Source organism: Buteo buteo, chromosome Z (genome assembly GCF_964188355.1).
Source record: "Buteo buteo chromosome Z, bButBut1.hap1.1, whole genome shotgun sequence".
Classification (NCBI taxonomy): Eukaryota; Metazoa; Chordata; class Aves; order Accipitriformes; family Accipitridae; genus Buteo; species Buteo buteo.
Window position 1 is genome coordinate 20,003,699 of NC_134204.1, and position 24,657 is coordinate 20,028,355.

Below are 24,657 nucleotides of genomic sequence, written 5' to 3' on the forward strand. Positions count from 1 at the left end.
CTAAAATTGAAATCTGGATCAGCTCTCCCCTGGAGTTCAGACAGTGTACAAATGCAGGGGTGGGGCTCATCTCTGAAATTAGCATGTGAAAAGCTATTTTTATAAGCATAGCAGCAGCCTAGATAACACAGCTAACAACTCACTCAGCTATTAGCTCTGTTTAAAAACAGATGGCTGATTACTAATTATGCACAATAAAAACACATATGGCACCCTGAAAGGTTAATATCCAGAGGGTATGTCCTTCACAGCTTAAAGACTACTTCATGAAATGTTTCTGAACAAAATTTTTTTCCTGTATAACTCTTCTTTCGCCATATAAATGCATAACACAAAGGAATTGTGTTGACAAAATTCCTATGTTTACTGACAAAATGAAGAGCTAAAACAAAAGAACCCCCCCCAATTCTGCTCTGCCAAGCTGTAGCAGTCCTGATCTGCACACAAGTTTATTTTGAATGCCTATTCACGCCCTGACTCCACAAACATTGTGAAATTAGCTTCTGAAATGTACCTAATGCAGCAAAGGAAATCCCCCGAAGCTCAGCCAAATTTCTGACAAAATAAGGACAGTTAAGCAGTGTGCCAAGCTCTTGTCAAGGAGTAGACTTCTTACCTTGGGTAAGCATTGCCAAAAAACTGTCTTAACAGCTGAACTCGTGCCAGATAACCCAACAGTGGGTATACAGTCATCATCTGGAACAGCAGGAATATTCTTGCAAGAAATGACATGATGTCATCACTGGGAAAGTTATCTAGAAAATTCTAAACACAGGAATAATGTTACACTTATCAATGGTGGCTTGATTACATGTATATCCTGATTTTTAATAGCTGCGTGCAAGAAAGGAAGGGATAAAAGCCAAGCAACTAAAATTGCTAAATGAGCTCCGTAACATGGAATACCCTCTCCCTCTTTCAAAATTGCCTTGCCACCAAATACCAACTGATTTTTTAATATTACAGGGCTGATGTCAGCTTTCACGTTAGCATTAAAGATGGAATTATTTTCTAATCTTCTGAACATCCTCATATAATCAAGGCTGTGGAAGAGCCACCTGATTTTTTAGGCACCTAGGATTCATATGCTCCTATTACCTGTCAGGTAATATCTAAATATTAAAACCAGTTATTTAATCAGTAAAACTGGATCACATACAAATGAGGAAGGGATCATATACTACACATGGGAACATCTGAAAAAGTACTATAAGACTTAAGTATCATGGAAATATACAAATGGCTTCGTAAGTACTTAGGATAACTACAGAAAATAAATGGGAAGGAAATCACTTGTCTTCTATTATTTAACTGGGGATTTCACCCCATGAAATTATCTTAAATGGTTCAAAAAAATTACTTCATGGTTAAACAACTGCACCAGTTCTCACTAAGCTACAGTCAGAGGAAGCCTTTAAATGCTGCTTTATTGCTAAATATTATGCAAGAGACATGGAACAGCTGGCATAAAATGGATCACCAGTTGATAACTCCTATCTTTGAAGTAATTCAGTGTGTGGGAATCAGCCTTACCTATAAACAGGTAAGAGTTTAATAGCCTTCACAAAGTGTTTCATGTGGTGCTATTATCTGAAGAACACTGCTGTCAAGGCTCACCAAAGTATTAGACTCCAAACTTACCCACAGTGAGGACTCCTACTGAAATGAGTTTCTTTTTCTGGAGTACCTGAAACCAGTCCCAGTGAGTGGGATTGGTCACTGCACACACAACTAAACATAATACTTTTCAGGATTAAAGAAGATAAAGATATTAAAGACTCAACTGTTCACTTGTTCATTTTGGCCCTTTCTTCATCACTTTCATAGAATATTTATTAAATGTTTGTTTTTTACAGAACCACTAGCAATCAGACATGAATATAAATGAGATAACACAACCATTACTCATCTGCTTGTGGTAGTGCCCATGAGACATTAGCCAACTGACTGGAGTCAAGGACAGATGTGTCTGCCAGGGTGAGTCATGAAGCAAGAAGCAGTAGCAGTTCTTTTTTTTAATACATGTTTATTAAAAGATCAAGGACAAATATATACTGCAGTAAAATATCTCACCTGTTCAATACATTCTTTGGATAGTGGTGGAGAAGGAAAAGATGCAAAAATTATCACTCCAACATACAGATATGTTAATCCCACCAGGAAGTATGCAATAGAGAGGTCTCTCACCTGAAGAAAAATAAAATCTTATTTTGGCCAGCACTGACACACCAAAACAGGCAAAATAAAAACCTCATGAGAAGACTTCCATTGCATTTATTACTGTTACTTCTACATTTACTACTGTTTTCTATTTATTACTATTACTTTTACATTTTTACTTTTACTTTCTATTACTTGAATGGGCATTTCAAATCTGGTCCTGGATCAGATCAGAAAGCTGCAAGAAGATACCCCAAAGTGGAGTTAGACAGGTATTATGTACCTATCTACATAAAGAAAAGGCACCAAGAAACAGATATGCTAGTAGATGTAGCATGTTATTGTTGGACACACAAACATACACCAGTTATTAAAACAAACAAACAAGAACCCCCCCTCTATTTTCTTACATTCACTTATTCCTACTAAGAGCCCTGGGACACAGAGACAGCTGTCAAAGACAGAGACAGGTTAGTCAGGACTAAAATCTTGCAATTAAAGACATCAGCCTACCCAACTGCAGATATAACGTAAAGAAGCTGCTTTGAAACCTAAGAGGATGATCCACACACACTGGCTCCAAATCAGAAACTAGTATGTCAGGCTTCTGTATGAATGGTGTGATGGTACAGGACATAGCTAATACACCATTAAATAAAAATTATAAATAAACCAGAAAGGCATCGTTAGGCATAGAGGTATACATGTCCTTTAGCTTTAGCATTGTATTTTATAATGACTCTTTCATTTAAAATTGCCTACCCACTTTATTACTGAATCTCTCTAAACACCCCAGGTAAGTGTACTAAATAATAGTCAAAGATTTTTAGAAGAGATTGCTGAAGCTAGGGTCATAAATCCATATTTAACTATATTACATATACCTAAATATGGATTTAAACTTCAACTTCAGTGTTCACTTCTGAAAATTTTGACTATATTTATGAAGTATCTAATATATAAAAGGATTGTCAACTACACAAAAATAATTAAAATATTTTAGCAACATGTAGTATTGGAAAATAAGCTGCAAATCTACTCAAGCACTTTATGAAATTGCAGAATCCACATATACATCAGAGTGACCTCACAGCAATGTACTTAGTGGGTTACTCTTCTACATCAATTTTTTTTGGAAATAAAGTAGGAGACCATTGGTTTCTAGTTATTAACTAAGCATATTCTGTACAAGCTTATGCTACATTACGAAAGACTCATTACCTTATAGCAAACCATTTGTTCAGCTGCTGCTAATTATCAGCTTCTTAAGGGATTACTAGTAATGCTTCAATACATGACCCTATTTTCCTGTGACTGAGAAGCAAGTCTTAATAGCTCAGGCACAGCACCAAATGATTAGGACTATATGGCTTCCAGACCAGGATCATAATTATGGACTCCAGCCAGCTCACTGAGCATCAGCAAAGCTTGCTCACATCTGTGCATGGAAGTACTTCCCCAAGTGTTTCTTCACAATATCTCCTTGACAAAAGCAGCATATCCTATACCTTTCTGGGGTCTCCTGAGGGCAAGGTTGTTCCTGAGGAAAGTATAAAATGCTAGATTACGAGTTTAAAGAAAAGTTCAGGAGGAAGCCAGTTTTTAGTGAGGCAACTGGAATCTCCCACTCATTTTGCCAGTGCTTTTGGGGAGAAGACTGGTGTCTTTTTCCCCATCAGCCTGCAAAAGGCTAATGATATTTCTCATCAGACAACAATACGCTGTTAACATATACCCCAGGGTGGCCCTCATGTCCCCAGCAGCTGCACACTTCCAGCTGCAACCTCTTCCTCCTGCTGATCAGTTACATGTAGCTGGAAGATGCTTCTCTAGTCTTCACTCTCCTTGCACTGGTCACTGACTAAGGACTACCAATCTCCATCAGAAGTTGAGCAATAGTGTTTTCTTTAAATTATTCCCAGAATTTCTCCTCAGTGACATGAGAAGTGGTACAGGTTTTTATATAACAGCTACATCTTCAAAAGCACCAGTGCTCATCCTAAAAAGTGATGTTAGGAATACTAAATTTGAATATCTAGATTTCTTATAGATATTTATGAGTAATTTCCATTAACTGCAGGAGCCAGAGATTGATCAGGGTAAGATGGTTTTGCAGAGTCACAGACTCTCATCTCTAGAAGACAGGACTTGGTCATTTTTTAAAATGCACCCAAGACCTTAAAGCACATCATCTGACAAAACCTGTTTTCACTTACTTTAAATTTGGTATTTTAGGTGTATTCCTCATGCATAAAGAGAGCATAGTAACTCGCAGTTGTTATTTGTACTCAGCCTACATGTAAGCTCTACAACCAACTGTAAAACAATTTTTCCTGTGACAAGTACTTGCAGTTGTGAGGGCAAGCAATCTGAAATTAAATTCCCACTGCTTCCTTTGGACTACACTTGATTAAGGGTAGATAGCTGGTGTACTATTACCTCTGAATATACTAACCAGTTCATGTTCCTACAGTTATTAAGGGTGTATGCTTTAATCTGCACTGAAACTAAGTGCTGAGATAATTTTGATAGTGTATTTTTATAGCATGTAACACAATAGACCCTTGTCTTCAGGTGCTGTCACCATACAAAGAATACCCAGGTTTTGATTTCCATAAGCAACAAGAAAGGAAATAAAAACAACTTGAAAACCTGAATTTCTTTTTTCTCAAACATCTCTCAGCTCCCTTGCAAACATCTGCTTCTGTATATAATATGATTAGCTTTGTACAAGAGTGTGTGTTTTTATATGTAACAGGAACATCTTTTGATTACTGTTCATTACTCTTCAGGAGACCCGGGTTCACTCTGTAAAGACCTTGACTATAAATACTGTTTAGACAGCATAATTCCAGATAAAACCAAAGGACACATGGAGAGAGATAAAAGGATTAATTTTAAGTAACAGAGCAATAATCGCATTTGTCTATTTTAAATTTTATACTAAGACATTTACATTCAGAATGGACATGACTGTGGTGGAAGCTGCCTAAGCATAAAGGATACAGCAGTTCTCGCACCTAGACTTTATAATCTAAGATTCAAATGTAGAAAAAAAGGTTGAAAGGAGGAGGTATTTGGCAGTCAGAGTGGAAAGGGAAGTATCAAAGTTAACAGGCAGGTCACAGTCTGTAAGGATCACAGCTTGCCACCTGCCAAGCCTTTGTCAAGTACACCTGAACTAATAGGCAGATTTTGAGGTGGAACTTGGAGAATGTACGTTAGCTGCAGTCAACTGCTGACCAGGAGCTTTTCTGGTCACATGCACAGAACAAAGTGTTACAAGTGCCTGTGGAAGAACAGAAAATTGGGTGACTGAGGCTGGCAGAAGCAGCAGAATGAAGGCAGAAATCAGACTCCTAACAAAAGGATGAGTCTGATAAATTGGGTGGAGTTAACAAAGAAAACTCTGAAAGTACAAGACATTGTATCACACATATAGACTAGTACTGAGGTGCAGGCTGGACCTGCAGCACAGGACTGGATGCAGCACAGTGAAGGCTCTCTGGCCCTACAGGTATTTCCTATGTGACGGTGAAAAGAACAGGCAACTTTCAGGTCTTGTTTCCCCTGTTGCACGCCATGCAGAAAATAGTTCATTTTTAGCTCAGTACCACAGTGAAAGTTAGTTTGTAGAGTTGCTTCTTGGATGGAGAAGCCTGTATCAGTGCTTAGTAATTATTACCACATTAGAAGAAGTACCTTTTGATCATCCAGTTTCAGATTGGTCACTTCTCACATGAGAGATGCTGTCTCTGTAATACCTCAACAGGACTCTGATCCGTATCATAAAAACAGACTTCACTTGTTCAAGCACCAAGGGCAAGTGATAACATTTAACAGGATGACAAAAAAAGTACTTCACCAAAATGCATAATGCTGTACATAATTTTGGCTGGAAAGAGAAACCAATGATAGGGCAGCAACAATGGAAGCTCACTCTGTTTACAGGGAATAAACAATGTTTCAATATCGCAGAAATAAGAACAATCCACAGCTCCATACCTTCTGCAGTTAACACCTGGACAAAAAATATCTCCCCACTCCCAGTCTTTCCCCCAGGTAGGTCCACAAACAATTGTCAGGAGACAGCACTAGCTGCCTACGTGCCTGTAGATCACGCTCTGGGCTTGTGCAGCATCTGTACAGTTGCTCAGGGAACCAGATCACAGACATGAATCAGAAAAAAACCCCGAAACAAAACCCCCAACAAATCACCTTTTTGTGGCTGGGTTAGTTTTCTATGCAATCAGTTTCCAAACCAGCTGATTGTGCAGTGCACAAAAACTTACGCAGATAAATAGAAGGGGACAGCAGTGGGAGATGGTAACAGGGAACTCAACTTTGAACTGCAGACTCAGAACTCTGCTCACACGGCTTCTCCAGGCTGTGGTGCTGACGTTTGGCTTACTCCAGTGCACTGCTCGTCTCACACCCACACCACTGTACTGGAATAGCAGCCAGAGGAATCCTCCCCTTATGCGTGTTTTAGCTTTGGGCAGTGATACATGTCTCTGATCGGAATGGAAGCTGCTGTTGTTTTGGATTTCTTACTCCATAAAAGTTATTGTTATTGTTTCTCTTACTTTTTTCCACCTCCCTGAAGAGATGTTCTTATGACCACTAGTTTCAGCAAGTTTTGTTCAAAACTAAAACAGTACTTTTTCAGTTTGCCAAATTCTGTGCCTTTTCACAGAACTCTGATGGAAGTGACATGTTAACAGGTCGATCCATAAAACAGTGGAGTCTCCAATGGACTCCTCATGAGATACTGATATAAGAAAGCATCTTGTTAATGTAAATACCCTCAACACCATGACTTTTGACAGAAGTTGAGATCCCTATACATATGCAAACCTCCCACTTAGTCCAGCAGCTTAGTGAAATAATGACAAAATAGTTAGCTCTTAAAGAGCATCAGTGCTTCATTAACATTTGCAAAGCAGTTTGAGTCCGAGGTGAAAGGCTCCTGTACAGCTACAAACAGGGAAGGAAATCTCTAGCCAAATAAAACTCCTGGAGGAACTATGCACAGATTCGGTTTCCCATTACAAACCTCTCCTGCCATACTTAAAGGTGCTCTTTCCATGCAATCTAAACACTCTTCTGGAATGCCAGAGTCTTGTGAGTCTTGTCGAGGGCTTGGGATCCGTGCTAGGGCTGACTTGGAAATTCAACTTAAGCTCCAGGGAGGGCATTCAGAAAAGCTGATTCAAATGCAGGCAGCAATTTCTTCCTTCTTAACATAGGAAAAGCAAGCTGGAGAAGATTCCAGGTGCTGCTCTTTGCAGCTGATTGCTTGCTCTGATGTAAATGGAGGGGGAAAAGCCACAGGAAAAGTCCTGAAGATAGCATGGAGGCATTAGGCCTCTTCTGCATACAGAGCTCATTGCTGGAGTGACTATGCCTTTAGAATTTGAAAGCCATAGCTAAAGAGGAAAAGAAATAGTGCCCTTTTCCACATTGTAAGATTTTCTTAAGAAAACTGAGAAGAAACTTACTTAGTTTTCTTTATCCAGAGCTTCACTAACCCCCTCTTTAGTTGTTAAACTATTTTCAGAAATGCTCATAAACCCCAAGAAGCTTTCCTGGAGGAGAATTCATGACTCCTTTACAGAGGTGGTCACTCACAAGCTGGCCTTAGTTCACAGGGACAGGAAAGTAACTACGCAAATTACTAAAGCAAAAGGTCATCTCACTGCATTAGCACATAATCTGTACTTCAGCTCTGAATAATCAAATCAGATATATTTTATCTGATGTGTTGTGTAGGCAACTGGCTCTAGGTGGCCTTGCTTGAGCAGAAGAGTTGGACAAGATGACATCCAGAGGTCCCTTTCAACCTCAACCATTCTGTGATTCTGTACCAGCTTTTCATACAGCTAATATATAAAAATCTTTGTATGTTATTGCAGTTACCTTTACAGCTAAGATTTTAATGAAGCTGGACAAGAATCTTGGAAAGTAGGAAGGGAAAAATTAGATAATAAAAATAATTACAGTAAAAATGTACTCTAGGACTCTAACTCTGTATCATACTTACTCCATTTTGTATTTTATAATGGGAAGATATTAAGAAAGAATGCTGTTCCATCTGCATGAGCAGTGCGTAATTTTTTCAAGGGCAAAGGACCAGTCCAAAGGCTCCATATCACAAAGGTTCCCAATCCAGGCTTCAACTCTGAGGATGTCCTAAATGGGCTCAGGTTTCCCTATGAACCTTGACTTGGATTGTGACACAAAACTACTGAAGCAACTCTGAGAAAAGATATTACCTAGACCCCCAAATTATTGTTCAGGATTCTGCTAAAATCAGTCCTGTGCCCAATATTCTCCAGCATTTTTCATTCCAAGATTAGTCAATTTTTCTAGAGTCTTACAACATTGTCAAGCCTTCTGTCTCTTTTGTGTAATTTGGCCATTTAATACCAGTCTGACCACAAATAAGTCTGGGATGCTCCTCACGGCTTTCATTTGAATAAATCTGTAATGCATCTGTTCCTCTGTTGGTAGCCAGTGAGAAGTACGTATAACTGCTCTTACCAGATCACAAGAAAAAGTTACATTTTCTGAAGCTATTACAGTCCCTGGATCAATATCAAGAGAAACAGACAGGAAAAAAATAGTGTCACCTGGCAATCTAGATATGAATCAGCAAGGTCTTTTGAAATCACTTACATTGTTTTCTTGATTCCTGTTATTCTGAAGAAGTGTGATGACACAGTTGTGGATGAAGAAGGCAAGTGTCAGAACCCCTGTGAGCTGAGGGAACAGAATTCTAAACTCTAAGGGAAGAAAAAAAGTGTTAATAACTTACTTCTTTGAAACAAACAATGCCAAAATGCAAGCACATACAGTGCTGTGGGTCTGTTGGCAGAAACATGAACCTCCATATTGAAATGGGACAATCTATCTTACCTCTGACCATAGCCAATAAAGATATTTAATGAGGAAGTACAAAATGTGTGAAGACAGTGGTTGCTATATAACCCACTCTCCAGCAAAGTTTCTTGAGAGACCCCAACCATCAAATATTATTATGTTAATCTAGGATTTACACATACAAGCTTTTCTGGTTCTCAACAGTTTAACTGAAAAACATTTTTGAGGCAGGAATTGATTGCTGTGAGGCTGTATATCTATTGGTCCCTGAACAGGGAGATGGAGGGGAAGGAATCATTTGCTCTGTGACCATCTTTTGTTGTTATGAAGTCAGGCTACCAGAGGAAAAATGACATCTGTAGCTGTTGAAGAGGTTCTGCCTACAAACCAGGGCATAAAGAAAGGCAGAGCAACTTCCTGTCTTATCACACACCTTACAGTATCTATGAAAAAAATATTTTTTTTTTTTGTCTCCATGGGAATAGCATTGCTCTGCTTCTTTTAATACTTGAAGGATTATGTTCACAAGCTTGTGTTTCTGGAAGTGCTACAACTGGTTTCGGAATTCATCAATGTGTAACATCATTAAAGCACCATCTTTGTTGGCATTATATAATGATATATGTACTCTTTAGAGTCTTAACAGCAATTAGAAATCCCTGAGCTAGCTCAGCTTCTGGAAAACATCCAGCAATATAGCCAAACACTCATCAGAGGCTCACAAACCCTTACAGATCAAACCACAGAGAGCTCTACGCAAACATACTTAAACCAGATTTCTCTAAAGTGCTGTGAAGTCAGCAAGGTAAACACACCCCAGGCAATTAATGAAGGGCTCATCCAGGTTGAGAGAATATGCCTTCCCTAGGGCTGGATTCGCTATATCTTCAATACCTAATTAGCATGATGTGCTACTGATAGAATTGAGAGTGCAAGCGACTTTTGGGCTTGTTTTCCATGCACTACTTTAATCTCAGTAATAAAAATCGAACTGACAGATTCAGAATCTCTTTCAACACTGCATTTCCCCCATCACTACAACAATCAGTAGTAGCTGGATTTATACGCATTAGCTACATGCTTTGCCTATCTCCTAGCAGTACTAGTTGCATTGCCAAAATAATCAAACTACTGGGTGCTCCACTTCGTAGTGACCCATGGCACACGTGTCGTGCTGTAACTCATTTTACACTAGGACTACTTAACAGATCTTGGACTTGAACTTGAAGATAATTAAAACCTGATTTTTAAGACTTAGGCTGGTTTCCAGTTTATATGGGTATGTTAGTGAACCATAGTTTGGGCAAATTTTCTCCTGCACTCTCAGGAATGAGCCTGTAGATATGAGGCCATGTGAGCATTTGAAGACTGTCTGCAGAGACAGTTCAGGTGAAGACCAAGTTTCCATGCTTTCAATGGAGCAAGACCAAACACTGTCGTCTATCTACTGACTGAGCAGCACATGCTTGAGTACCATATCTTCTTACAGACAGCTTTAAGAATAATACCATGCAAAATAAATTAGGTCATTAATGCTGATGCTAATTATCCAGTGCTTTGAAATCCAAATTTTTACACTGGAGACAAAAGTAGTTTGTTAGTCCAAAAATTCTGTCTAAAAGTAAATGCAGTGATGGAGGAAAATAGATAGCATAGATAGTTCCATTTCAGAACTACCTACAGCCATCTGTAAGTTTGTGCTTATGCTGTATGCTTATGTAGTCAGGAGGATTCTTAGGGAATCATGATGATAATCCAGTTCATCCTCAGAGCATCTGCTTTGGTCTTGCACACAGTCATACTCAGCAACAGTTGCCTGGCTTTGACGACTCAGCCAGAAAGGACATTGAAGAAACTGTTTTACATAGCCTTTCACTTGTTTCTTGTCATTCAGATCTTGAAATAGCATTCTGAATGCGTGGATGAGATGAGGAAGGAATGACCTTCAGCAGTTACAGAAAAATGAACAAACGGATTTGATTATAGCTAGGGGCTGGGAGGTGGAGAATTTTGAGCAGGCTGCTTTGCCAAATGTACATGGAATACACTAGCTAAGCTGTTTATTCTGCTTATTATTGTGCCAGATCCATTTCAGTTCATTTAGAGAGCAGAATTAACCCAAAGGGAGTGGTAGAAGACAACAAAGAATAAGTAGCTGCAAGACCACTGACTATGATGTGAACGCACCTAAATCAGTTGAATTTTGTATCGGTAACTTTACTCAATTAACTACTATCTATAGTTTGCTCACCGAGTTGTTACTGTTGTTGCCACAGTGTGCTTACCATGATTCCACAAAATAGATCAGATTCTATTAGAAACACAGAACAACTCTAGTGTTTCTTCTTTTGATCTCTTATCTTGCTGCAGTAATTTAAAACCCATCCTAATGTTTTAAGTTATCCTTGTTTTGTTCTCCAATTCTACATTATTGGACCTAACAATAGTTCGCAATCCATGTGTAAAACTGGTAGTACAGTCCTTATTGTGACTGGAAACTAAAAATGCACATACCCACAAAAGAAACCTAAAAAGGTGCATATCTTTGAATTCTGCCTTAAGTAAAGAAGTAACTTTTAAAGAAGGACAAAATACTCATTTCTAAGAACAGAAGGAGTTATACAATTCAATAGTACAGGACACAGCTCCTCGGACCTAAGTGGTCATGCATTTGCCCGTTGTAAAGGATGGGGAAAAAACAGCTAAGACATAACCCCAGATCTCTCATTCCAAGCCTCCTAAAACAAGAAACCGATCTCTTTAGACTATCTGTTCATGCAATACCACTGTTTATGACTGTGACATCTCACCCAGTAATTTGTAACAGTAATTGGGAAAGAACAAACAGCCACAAAAACAACGTTCAAGAAAGAAAAGAAACATACTGTAGAGCTAATGGGTGTTTAAAGAGAAAAGCTAAGATCACCGAAAAGGAGGGGCTTGTGGACAATGTGAAGCCCAGGGGCAGCCTTGACTGCAGTGACCATGAAATGGTGGAGTTCAAGATCCTTAGGGCAGTGAGGAGGGCTCACAGCAAGCTCACTGTCCTGGACTTCAGGAGACCACACTGGCCTCTTCAGGGATCTGCTTGGTAGAGTACCAAGGCCCTGGAGGAAAGAGAGGCCCAAGAACGCTGGTTAATATTCAAGGGTCACCTCGTCCAAGCTCACCAGTGATGCATCCCAACAAAGAGGAAGTCAGGCAAAAAAAACAGGAGGCCTGCATGGATGAACAAGGAGCTTCTGGACAAACTCAAACACAAAAAGGAAGACTACAGAAGGTGGAAGCAAGGGCAGGTAGCCTAGGAGGAATACAGACAAATTGTCCGAGCAGCCAGGGATCAGGTTAGGAAAACCAAAGCCCTGATAGAATTAAATCTGGCCAGGGATGTCAAGGGCAACAAGAAAAGCTTCTATAGGTATGTCAGTGATAAAAGGAAGACTAGGGAAAATGTGGGCCCTCTCTGGGAGGAAAGAGGAGACCTCATTACCCGGGATATGGAGAAGGCTGAGGTACTCAACAACTTTTTTGTCTCAGTCTTCACCAGCAAGTGCTCCCGCCACACTGCCCAAGTCACAGAAGGCAAAGGAAGGGACTAGGAGAATGAAGAACCAACCACCACAGAAGATATGTTCAAGACCATCTAAGGAACCCAAAGGTACACAAGTCCACGGGACCTAATGAGATACATCTGCAGGTCCTGAGGGAACTGGCAGATGAAGTGGCTAAGCCACTATCCATCATATTTGAGAAGTTGTGGCAGTCTGCGGAAGTTCCTACTGATTGGAAAAGGGGAAACTTAACCCCCATTTTTAAAAAGGGGAAAAAGGAAGAGCCGGGGAACTACAGGCCAGTCAGTCTCACCTCTGTGCCTGGCAACATCAGGGAGCAGATCCCCCTAGAAACTATGCTAGGGCACATGGAAAGTAAGAAGGTGATTGGTGACAGCCAAGATAGCTTCACTAAGGAAAAACTGTGCCCGACAAATTTGGTGGCCTTCTATGACGGGGTGGTTACAGCACTGGTGGATAAGGGAAGAGCAACAGATGTAATCTACCTGGACTCGTGTAAAGCATTTGACACTATCCTGCATAACATCCTTGTCTCTAAATTGGAGAGACATGGATTTGAAGGATGAACCAGTTGGTGGGCAAGGAATTGGCTAGGTGGTTGCACACAAAGAGTTGCAGTCAACAGTTCAATATCTGAGTGGAGACCAGTGACGAGTGGTGTTCCTCAGGGGTCAGTATTGGGACCAGCGCTGTTTAACATCTGTGTCATTGACATGGACAGTAAGACTGAGTGCACCTCAGCAAGTTGCTGACGACACCAAGCTGTGTGGTGCGGTCAACACACTGGAAGGGACCAGCATGATGCCATCCAGAGGGACCTTGACAGGCTTGAGAGGTGGGCCCGTATGAACCTCTTGAAGTTCAACCGGGCCAAGTGCAAGGTCCTGCACATGGATCAGGGCAATCCCAAGCACAAATACAGGCTGGACAATGAGTGGATTGAGGGCAGCCCTGAGGAGAAAGACTTGGGGGTATTAGTGGATGAAAAACTGACTATGAGCCAGCAGTGTGTGCTCACAGCCCAGAAAGCCAATGCATTCTGGGCTGCATCATAACAAGTGTAATCAGCAGGTCGAGGGAGGTGATTCTGCCCCTCTACTCCGCTCTCATGAGACCCCACCTGGAGTACTGCATTCAGTCCTGAGGCCCCCAACATAAGAAAGACATGGACCTGCCCAAACACGTCCTTATAAGGACAGGTTGAGGGAGTTGAGCTTTTTTAACCTAGAGAAGAGAAGGCTCCAGGGAGACCTTATAGCAACCTTCCAGTACTTAAAGGGGGCCTACCAGAAAGATGGGAAGGGACTCTTTAACAGGGAGTGTAGTGATAGGACAAGGAGTAACAGTTTTAAACTGAAAGAGGGTAGATTTAGATTAGATGTAAGGAAAAAATTCTTTACTGTGAGGGTGCTGGGACACTGGAACAGGTTGCTCAGAGAATTTGTGGATGCCCCATCCCTGAAGTGTTCAAGGCCAGGTTAGATGGGACTTTGAGCAACCTGGTCTAGTGGAAGGTGTCCCTGCCCATGGCAGGGGGGTGGAACTAGATGATCTTTAAGGTCCCTTCCAACCCAAACCATTTTATGATTCTGTGAAGATTATGGACTAAAACCTGAGACAGACTGGGAAGTACAGGAAAATTATGCTCATACATTATGGTAAATGAGCTATTTCATTTAAGCAAGACAGTGTGGGGAGAACTTACAGCACCTTAACCAGTCAATCTGTCTACAGTTTGACATTTGTAACTGCTACTGAAATAGGCATGATCTGAAAATGGTGCAGCTAGAACTTATGTAATACAGGTGAAAAAGGACTATGGCAAGCTCCCCGAGACGTAATGTATGTTGGAGATACCTCTGACAGGCACTCCTCTTCTCCACAGTGCTGATACTGCCTCCTAATTAAGGAACATCACTGGGAAAGGGATTGTCACTTTGTCACAAAGGATCGTTCCTGAGCCTCCACATGCAACATCAGACAGCATTTCCTCACTTCTGTCACGGTGGTGTCAAAAGGTAAATGAGAAAGTCGTTCATGAATTGCTTTAAAAAAATCTTAAACCCATCATATACATGCTTCATTACTACATTTTAACTATCTTACCTGGTACAAAAAAATCATTCTCTGTAAACCAGTTGTATTCTAAGTGGATTCCCAGACGAGCAGCCTTAACAGTAACCAGAAAAACTAAGTAGACAACTGAAACCGTACCTAGAAAAGACAAGAGCCAAACAAACATCATGACGCAGTAGAAAGTATTTGTGATCTGTTTTATTCTGGCTCCATCCAGCTAGTTACCAGTAGCCCAAACACGTAGGGTTGGTATTCATTCTTAAAAATACAGGCTAATCTAAATTTTCTTTTTCTTTATTTCTTTCATAGGTCAGAGAAAAAGAATAATGCACTTGCACCCAACGGAAGCTTTCAGCGTGTTTAATGTTCTCCAGATGCTGCAGTAGTGACAGTGGAAGAAGTACCCTGAAATCCCTGGTGCTGGGCAGGTAGGGAGAGCTCTAGGCAGTAACTCATTGGTTCCAGCTTCAGCTGCCAGGATTTTAATCTAACATGAGACAAAGTTGGCCACAGTACTGCAGCCATTACAACATCTATTCTGTCACTGACTTTTTGAACCAAATGGCCCAATGAGATATGAATGTTTACTGCAATTGTGAACTTCACACTTTATCATGTCTTTATCATAACCATGGATAACCTTGATCATAACACTAGATTTGCATTCCATCTCATTGGTTCAGAGGCATCCAGCAATACTCTGCACAGCTAGAGGCCTACAGGTAAGATCACAGATAGGTATAAATGCCTTGCTGTGTCTGCCTGTGGGATGGAAAGCATATGATCTTGGCTCCTGCCATTCAGAAGAGGTAAGGACAGAATAATAAGTACCTAAAAATTGAAGGAAACTATACAACAGTAATTAAGGCTATTGCAATGCAACATCCCAGCCAACAGTACTGCTAGTCACCAGAGAACAGGCTATAGGTAAGTAAAAACAAAGAAACAGCATTTTTACAGTTTAGAATACAGGTTCAGATAAGACATAATTTCTTTCTAGGAATATCTCCAAGGTTAAAAAATAAACTAAAGAAATTATCATTTGATTACACAGAGCATAGTCAAGGAATTAGGAAGATAAAAGGTTCTGTACTTGAGGATCAGCTTAATGGCTAAAATATTCTACAGTTTCCTAATGATTTAGGTTTCTGTAGGTGTAAAGATAAGTAAAAGTGCTCTATTAAGATTCATTTCAGCATCTCAAAAATTGCCTTCCATTTTTTCTGGTCCTATAAATGTCAAGGTTTACAAACACTAAGGCAACTTTGAACAGCTTCTGAATTACACAATAGTCTACTGAAGTTATGAGAAATTCATATTTTAATATTCAGGTTCTCAAATAAAAGAATAGTTGCCCATGATAATGTGCTGCTTTTAAAAAAAAGCTACAGTTATGGCTAGACCTCACTTGATCAAATATTTTCTTATTCTTAATGTTACACCTAGTCTATGTAAAAACCTTACTTTTTACACAGAGGCACTATCACTTACCCAAGTTCCTGTGTTGCATTTTCATTTAGTGGTTCCAGCAACAGCAGATCCAAGCTCTAATTAAGTGTCATACTGGAACATAGGACAAACTAGACCCTCAATTACCTGTCCTCTACCTCCTTTACAATACATCTCCATCATCTTTCAACCTATTCTGTGATCCCCCACCCCTTTCCTTTTCTCTTCATCATGGGCTTCAATACTATGCCCTCAGACCTCTCCTACTTCATAAACTGTGACCAACCCTACCCATCATCCATCTGCTTTATCCACTTTACCAATCCCACCTGCCTCAGTCTTCTACCTCAACACATGGAAGCAAGGAAGAGTCGCAATTTTCGACCTTGTAGGGCACAACAGGCCAGGGTATTGGGAGCTGGGGCAAAGCACAGCAGCAGGTTATGCTGATTGATGTTGTGATTAATTAGTCAACTGATTGGCAGCAAATGACTTCAGGTCAGAAGTAATTAATCTTTGGAAGTAATTGCCTGTGTTGAATGTTTACCAGATGAGGAAGGGTATGCCTGACTGTTTGTGCCAAGGAAGTAAACATCAAATGCTGCATAGTAGTATGTGTACCACAGTCTGGAAAATCTGTTGTAAATATATAGAACTTGTTTTACAGGATTATCAAGTGAGCAAAAGAAAAAAAACATAGAATCATAGAATCATTTAGGTTGGAAAAGACCTTCAAGATCATTGAGTCCAACCATCATCCATGCCCACTAAACCATGTTCTGAAGTGTGCTGTCTACATGCTTTTTGAATACATCCAGGGATGGTGACTCCACCGCTTCCCTGGGCAGCCTGTTCCAATACCTGAAAACCCTTTCAGTAAAGAAATTTTTCCTAATATCCAATCCAAACCTCCCCTGGCACAACTTGACGCCATTTCCTCTCATTCTATCACTAGTTACTTGGTAGAAGAGACCAGTACCCACCTCACTACAATCTCCCTTCAGGTAGTTGTAGAGAGCAATAAGGTCTCCCCTCAGCCTCCTTTTCTCCAGACTAAACAGCCCCAGTTCCCTCAGCTGCTGCTCATAAGACTTGTGCTCTAGACCCTTCAACAACTAGTTTGCTGGCAGCCGATACTGTGCCTCAGAGTGATTCACTGCTTGGTTTGTTAATCACCCACAGGCTTTCTACTCTGCTTTGCTTCAGTCTTGCAGTTAATAAGGACTTTCAACAAGGCCAAGTGCCGGGTCCTGCACTTGGGTCACAACAACCCCATGCAGCGCTACAGGCTTGGGGAAGAGTGGCTGGAGAGCTGCCTGGTGGAAAAGGACCTGGAGGTGTTGGTTGACAGCCAGATGAATATGAGCCACCAGTGTGTCCAGGTGGCCAACGGCATCCTGGCCTGCATCAGAAACAGTGTGGCCAGCAGGAGCAGGGAGGTGATCGTTCCCCTGTACTGGGCACTGGTGAGGGCACACCTCGAGTACTGTGTTCAGTTTTGGGCCCCTCACTACGGAAAAGACATGGAGGTGGTGGAGCATGTTCAGAGAAGGGCAGCCAAGTTGTTGAAGGGTCTAGAGCACAAGTCTTATGAGGAACAGCTGAGGGAACTGGGGTTATTTAGTCTGGAGGAAAGGAGGCTGAGGGGAGACCTTATTGCTCTCTACAACTACCTGAAGGGAGATTGTAGTGAGGTGGGTACTGGTCTCTTCTACCAAGTAACTAGTGATAGAATGAGAGGAAATGGCGTCAAGTTGCGCCAGGGGAGGTTTGGATTGGATATTAGGAAAAATTTCTTTACTGAAAGGGTTTTCAGGTATTGGAACAGGCTGCCCAGGGAAGTGGTGGAGTCACCATCCCTGGACATATTTCAAAGATGTGTAGATGTAGCACTTAGGGACATGGTTTAGTGGTGGACTTGGCAGTGTTATGTTAATGGTTGGACTCAATGATCTTAAAGGTCTTTCCCAACCTGAATGATTGTATTCTATGATTCTACTCATTGGAGTAGCTTTCACTGTCTTCTACACATTTTAGCCACAATGAACCAATGCTATGAAAGTATCTGTTACCTACCTAGGACATTAAACTTTGCAAAGAAGGATGGAGACTTCAGATTTAGCAGGGGTAGAAGAACAGCAATCAAGTAAAATGGTACTGTTTGTGATTTGTTCCACCACTCCTCGAAGAGTTCAAAACCAGTATTGTTGCCAGAAGAGAAGATCACACTCTTGTTCTGTGGTGGGTGACTGCTAGCAGCACTTGGACAAATGACTGGAAGAAAGGAAAAGAAAAATATCCCCAGGTGAAAATGGTTTCACTTGCATAGAATCTTCACAGCCAAGATCCCATAATTTCTGGAGTGTTCTACCTATGGGGAATAAGACCACTCAAAAGCAATGTTTGACAATTCAGTTCCTAACTTCTATTTGTTTTTTTATCAGGAGTTCAGTGCTAAGGTTTCATTGCTAGGCACCCTGCACTCTAAGCTGACAAGTGCTATGTTTTTTTCAGCCGAGCACAACAAAGATGCTATTTGTCTGACACCTGAGCTAGGGCATAGGATCAGCCTTCAAGATCACATACCTGTAACTAGGTGTGTTCAGTGCCTACATGCATCTGCTGGAATCAAGTCATAGGAACACACCTCTGCATCTGGCTGCATATTTAGCTTTGTAATCTGTCCCTGCACACTTCAGTAAGATCATATGAACCAAGATGCAAGCGCACCTGTGTACAGAAGAGCCTGTATTACTGTACATTACTCTGGGAACACACAAACTAAGGATGACAAGAAAGCTACTACAACAATTGGCAGGTCTAAAACTCATGCACTGAACCAAAACATCCTGTCATCTTGGTGCCGTGCCAGGTGCAAGTACAACACTGCTAGACAACAAAACGGAAGCAATTTATGCACCCATAATATATGCACCCATAACACTGCCAAAAGGGAACATCTCACTGCTGTTACATGGTGGCTGATCAATGGCAGCACCTGAACAAGTGACTGGAACAAAACCAACCAAACAAAAAGATCCCTTGATAAAAATGTGTTTATTTGATTTTTGTTATAATCAGCATTTCTTTCTAACACATGCCTACAAAGTTACATGTTGAAATATGAACCTGTGTTACTGTTCTTATAATGTCTTATTTTAAATTTTGGCATCCTGCAATACTTGATAGCCTCCCTCCTACATTGGCTGCATGCCTGTTCTGTTACAAAGGCAAAGGTGTAAAAAGTGTTCTGCCAAATTTCTTGAGAGACCATTATGTTACTTCCAGTTTTCTCATTTGCTGTCTCTCCATTGCTTATAAGAGGACTGTTTCACAGACCTTGAAAAATGCTTTTGTTGTTACTGATCTCCTTGGTAGCCCTGAATGCCCTGCCAAGAGTCATTTGAGCATCTGGCAGCCGTTAATTTTGTGAAGCAGCTGCTTTAAATCTTCCAGTTGCTGGAAGATGCTGTGGAATATTGTTGTCTACTTTGTCTCCAAGTTATACCCCCTGCTGCATTAAGAATGGGACAGAACAGCAGAAGCAGGACAGAGCACAAGAGAAAGAGCACTGCAGCAGCTATTGGTGCCTTGCTGGTAAGGACTGTAGTAGAAACAGGATTCAACGCTAGCTCAAATGCAAATCAACTGGTTTTCAGAATTTATTTCTCAACTCCTTTGCCTGACTCCAAGAGCTGCCCTCCAGAAACACGGCTGCAGCTAGTGTGACGTAGCTGTCTGGCTGGTACTGAAATGTTTCCCCATTCCCCTAAGTACCCAGGATACAGAAAATTTTCTGCTTTAACAAAGCACTACATGTTCAGTTACTATATATAGGTAGCAAGATCAGAGGCTGACAATGCATAGCTCCTGCCTTCATCCTACATTATTCTGCTTACTTAAGAACTTGCAACAGACCTGTCTTCATACTTGACTGCGGTTTCTTCCCTTAGTTGTGCAAATGTCAGACTCTCCACAAAACACAAGCGGATGCTCATTTAGCCTGACATTTGTTTCTTTTTGTGCTGAACATCATTAAAGCTGTTCTTATGGCATTTTTGTAATTAAGAATGTTGCTGTAGAGGTGGTCAGGAGCAAAGATGTCCCAGCCAAGATTTTAAACAGTAAACAGATCTGATGTGCCTTAACTTTAGGGTGCGAAAGATAAAATTCCTTAAGGCAATTCCTCACTGAGCAACTACTGTTAAGAGGTTTTAAGGAGGATCTGTCTGGGTATACACACACTTGTAATTTGCTTTTTAAACCTTATTCCCACCCTCACTTCTTTTTTTTCTTTTCAACTATTAAGCTTTCCAAGTGTGTGGTTATTTGTGGAAGTACAAATCCCAGATAATCAGTACAAAGTACAAATCCCAGAAAATTACAGTTTTTTTAAAAACCAGGTAGTTAGAATTTATTATATACACTTTATAACTGGAATGTGGTTAGGCATGGAAACATGATGATCTGCCTTTAAACCCCCACCCCAAACCAGGAAACAATACTAATAAGTGCTCTTACCTTTGTTACTTCCATTCGTGCCAGGAACAATATCTGTTACATTAATGTCATGCACAAAGTCTGAAAAGAAGAAAATCTTACTATCAATGGCCCAAACCTGCTGTTAGGCTTTTGTCTATTGACTTGATAAAAATTAAGTAAGCAAATCTTTCGGAAAATGACATCAGAGGCACTTGCAATTCCCCCAACCCCAAGTGGATATTTTAAAACTTTCTTTTAGAAGTGTTTTAAAGTAGCCCCCCACTGCACTACTTTCTTCTCAGCAGCCCCGTCCTTTTATGAAGTTCCCAAACCTCCCCTCCCAGCTGCTCATTCCTGTTTCCCCAGCACACCTCCACTTGTCCCAGCTCCTCTGTCTGCAGTGTTGTACAGTAGGTTAGTGGGGAGATGCATCTTAAAACCAGTCTCTTTTGGGACAGAAAAATAGTGCATGCAACTACATCCTTAGTCCAGATGGTATTATATGGAAAAAGCTTCCCCTACTAATTTTTCTAATCTTTTTCTCAGAAGAGACTCCATGGGATGCTTTTTCCATGTTGTATTTTAAAGAAAGGTATCTCTGGAAAAAGATTTAAGTCTCACTGTCTACAGTCATCTCTAGTAGTATTTTGTTTCCAGTACACTCCTGTGCTACTTTATTGGTCTGCCACACCAGGTATTTCTTAGTTTCTGCAACTTCACCAGTATGAGAGTGTTGGATAGCAATTTCCTTATATTTATGTACATATATACACAGAAAATGCCCATCAGCTTGGAAATTTAATTAGTGTGTCTCTTGTTAAAATTTGCTTCTGCTGCATGTGGGTGTATTATGCACACAGAAAATCAACTGCGGCAGTAGACCTCAGATCTTTTTAATGCAATTAACAGCAACTTGTTTCCATAAAAAGTTTTGTTCCCACAAGACTTTTTTCTATTTTTTGTTTCTTCATTTTTATTTATGACACCCTGAATCACAACCGAGTTTCTTATACTTACTGATATCAGTTCAGTTAGTTCAGCAATCAGAAGATTTAACTAAAATAATTCGTCACCTCCTCACTTCACCACTGCTTTGTTTTACTAGTTAAAAAAAAGTACCTAGTGTGAAGCCATCAAAAGAACTGATAGGTCTTAGAGAATTAGAGCTCTTTAGAATTACTTATAGATGGATATCCAACCTATGTTTCCTCTGTACTTAAAAAGTGTTTTAGGACTAGCAGTTGTATTTTTTTATTTATTTGTTTCATAAAACAAACACAAAACAAAAGGATGGGACACCATGTTAAAAAAAAAAAGACAAGATATCATACTTATAGAATCATAGAATCATTTATGTTGGAAAAGACCTTCAAGATCATTGAGTTCAACCATTAACCATGCCCACTAAACCATGTCCTGAAGTACCCCGTCCACTCGCTTTTTGAGTATCTCCAGGGATGGTGACTCAACCACTTCCCTGGGCAGCCTGTTCAAAAGTTTGACAACCCCCTCAGTAAAAAAATTTTTCCTAAATCTCCCTTGCCTCAACTTGAGGCCATTTCCCCTTGTCCTATCTCCAGCCACCTGACAGAAGAGACCAGCACCCACCTCACTACAACCCCCTTTCAGGTAGTTGTAGAGAGCGATAAGGTCTCCCCTCAGCCTCCTCTTCTCCAGACTAAGCAACCCCAGCTCCCTCAGCCGCTCCTCACAAGACTTGTGCTCCAGGCCCCTCACCAGCTTGGTTGCCCTTCTCTGGACATGCTCCAGCACCTCCATGTCTTTCCTGCAGTGAGGGGCCCAAAACTGAACACAGCACTCGAGGTGCGGCCTCACCAGTGCCCAGTACAGGGGAACGATCACCTCCCTGCTCCTGCTGGCCACACCATTTCTGATACAGGCCAGGATGCCCTTGGCCTTCTTGGCCACCTGGGCACACCGCTGGCTCATATTCAGCTGGCTGCCAACCCCCAGGCATCCCCAGGTCCTTTTCCACCAGGCAGCTTTCCAGCCACTCCACCCCAAGCCTGTGGCGCTGCATGGGGTTGTTGTGACCCAAGTGCAGGACCCAGCACTCGGCCTTGTTGAACCTCATACAATTGGCCTCAGCCCATCGATCCAGCCTGTCCAGATCCCTCTGTAGAGCCTTCCTACCCTCGAGCAGATCAACCCTCCCGCCCAACTTGGTGTTGTCTGCAAACTTGCTGAGGGTACACTCAAACTTGCTGAGGGTGCACTCAAACTGGCTTACAGTTCTTGCATTCTTTGCGTACTACTAATTTCTAGACTATCCTCCCTTAGGAAATAAATTTGTTCCCACCTAAATTGTGTGTGCAGAATTTTTAAAAAGTCATCTGAATGTACAAGAAATACAGTAGCCTGCTTAGAATAACTTAGAAACGCATGGCTGGAAGATGCCATTGTGTCAAACCTACATCCTATTACCCATTTTACAACTTAGTAATTAAGTAGCCACAATGAAAGTTAGGATAAGAATCCAATGATTAAAGTTATCACAGAGCAAACAACTTAAATACGAACGCCTAACAAATATAGGTAAGTGATAAAAGAACATGCCAATCTAAGGGAAAAGCAGGACTTCTTTCCTAGAAAAGGAACTGTTTCAATCATTCTGAAGTTTGCTTATTAGAATTAGGAGTTATTTGGCTAAGAATAATTTAGGATTAAAGTGCTAACCTTATTAAAAAAAAAAAACAGTCTATAATGAAATGGCCTTAACAACGTATGAATTAGGTCAGCTGTAAAATATACCAGTCATTAACCAATAAAGTATGTCCTTCAGGGATGGTGGGAACTCTAATTAAACACTGTTTAAGAGGTATAAATGTCTGTGCTGTTATTTGCCTCAAAGATTTGTTAATTACTTTCAAAACAGAAACTCTTAAATCTTAGTTGTTCTATTCAACGCTATGAGTCAGATTTTCAAAGCTCTCAATTCCAACATTTATTCCCACAACTCTACATACCTAATTGATTGTATCCACAAAAGCTTGTGTGGCTGTGCACGTACAAGGGTGTAAATAACCAATGTTTTCTTTTGTAGCAACGCCAGACTAAGAATTGTTCTTACACTCTGCTACAGTTCATCGTTCCTTCAGGGACGCTTGCAAGAACCTTCTATATGGTAGCACTCTAAGTGTGCTTGTTGAAATCTAGAATGAAACTAGATTTTTTTTCCCATTAATCTGGATCATTGCAACAGCCTAGCCTGTTATGTGGCTGTTCAAATAGTTACACCCATGCAAACAAGGAGGGAGTGAAAATACAAAGTGGAAACAAGCAACCAGGTTTGGGTTGTTTAAACTACACCAAGAAACCTCATTACTGACATGCAAATCAGGTAATTGGTACTTTGCCTTTGATTAAAACCACACTTCAAGAGAGAGACTGACAAACTGACTTTGAAAACATACATGACTGTGCCCATAATCACACACATAGTTACTTATTCTCACTTGACTTTTCAGGCAAAGTAACAGAAAAATGAAGATTAAGTAAAATGAACAATTCTTTTTCAGTATAAAGCAAAGTCTTGATCTTTCCACAACACAGCTGTAAAATTTAACCAAAAATGTATACTTACTGTATATAAACCTTCCTGTGTTGAACAGAAAGTTGGACATAAGCACCCAATAAACAACCATGGCTCCAACAAGCGATACCATAGAAAATAAGAGGCTTGACCATTGACCAAAGGATCCAAAGTAATACTTGCAAACATCTGGAAATTCCCAGTTTGAGGTATCTATTAAAGCTGAAGAAGATACAAAAACCAGAAACATATTTAAACAAAATGTTACATTAGAGTCAGTAGAACTCTTCATGACAGGATGTGTTCTTGTTTCAGAGCACTCTTGACAGAAATTCACAGTGCTTCCAAGGGCTAAGAAGATTGCTGTTAACTTTAAAGTTGAACATTCATAAGGCCTTTGAAGGAGCCTGAAGTGGTAGAGGCTTTTATTGTGGCTATACTACTACTCCGAGTACTTTCAGAAGCACTGGAATAAGACATGGT

The 24,657-nt window shown here is 40.6% G+C and overlaps 1 protein-coding gene across 7 annotated transcripts in view; it reads right to left on the minus strand.

Annotated features, from left to right (window-relative positions):
- The window catches only part of SLC38A9 (solute carrier family 38 member 9), a 53,774-nt gene that overhangs the window by 9,527 nt on the left and 19,590 nt on the right, over positions 1 to 24,657 (minus strand). For 6 of the 7 annotated variants that reach the window (XM_075021253.1, XM_075021251.1, XM_075021254.1 and 3 more), the window contains 7 exons: positions 24,226 to 24,396; positions 20,661 to 20,720; positions 18,216 to 18,413; positions 14,721 to 14,828; positions 8,839 to 8,945; positions 2,074 to 2,187; positions 617 to 765 (listed from right to left, as the gene is read on the minus strand). In XM_075021253.1, coding sequence (XP_074877354.1) covers positions 617 to 765; positions 2,074 to 2,187; positions 8,839 to 8,945; positions 14,721 to 14,828; positions 18,216 to 18,413; positions 20,661 to 20,720; positions 24,226 to 24,396 — 907 coding nt within the window. Of the gene's footprint in view, positions 1 to 616; positions 766 to 2,073; positions 2,188 to 5,862; positions 6,056 to 8,838; positions 8,946 to 14,720; positions 14,829 to 18,215; positions 18,414 to 20,660; positions 20,721 to 24,225; positions 24,397 to 24,657 lie in introns of those variants that run through there. The other variant, XR_012649090.1, reaches the window with a different exon arrangement.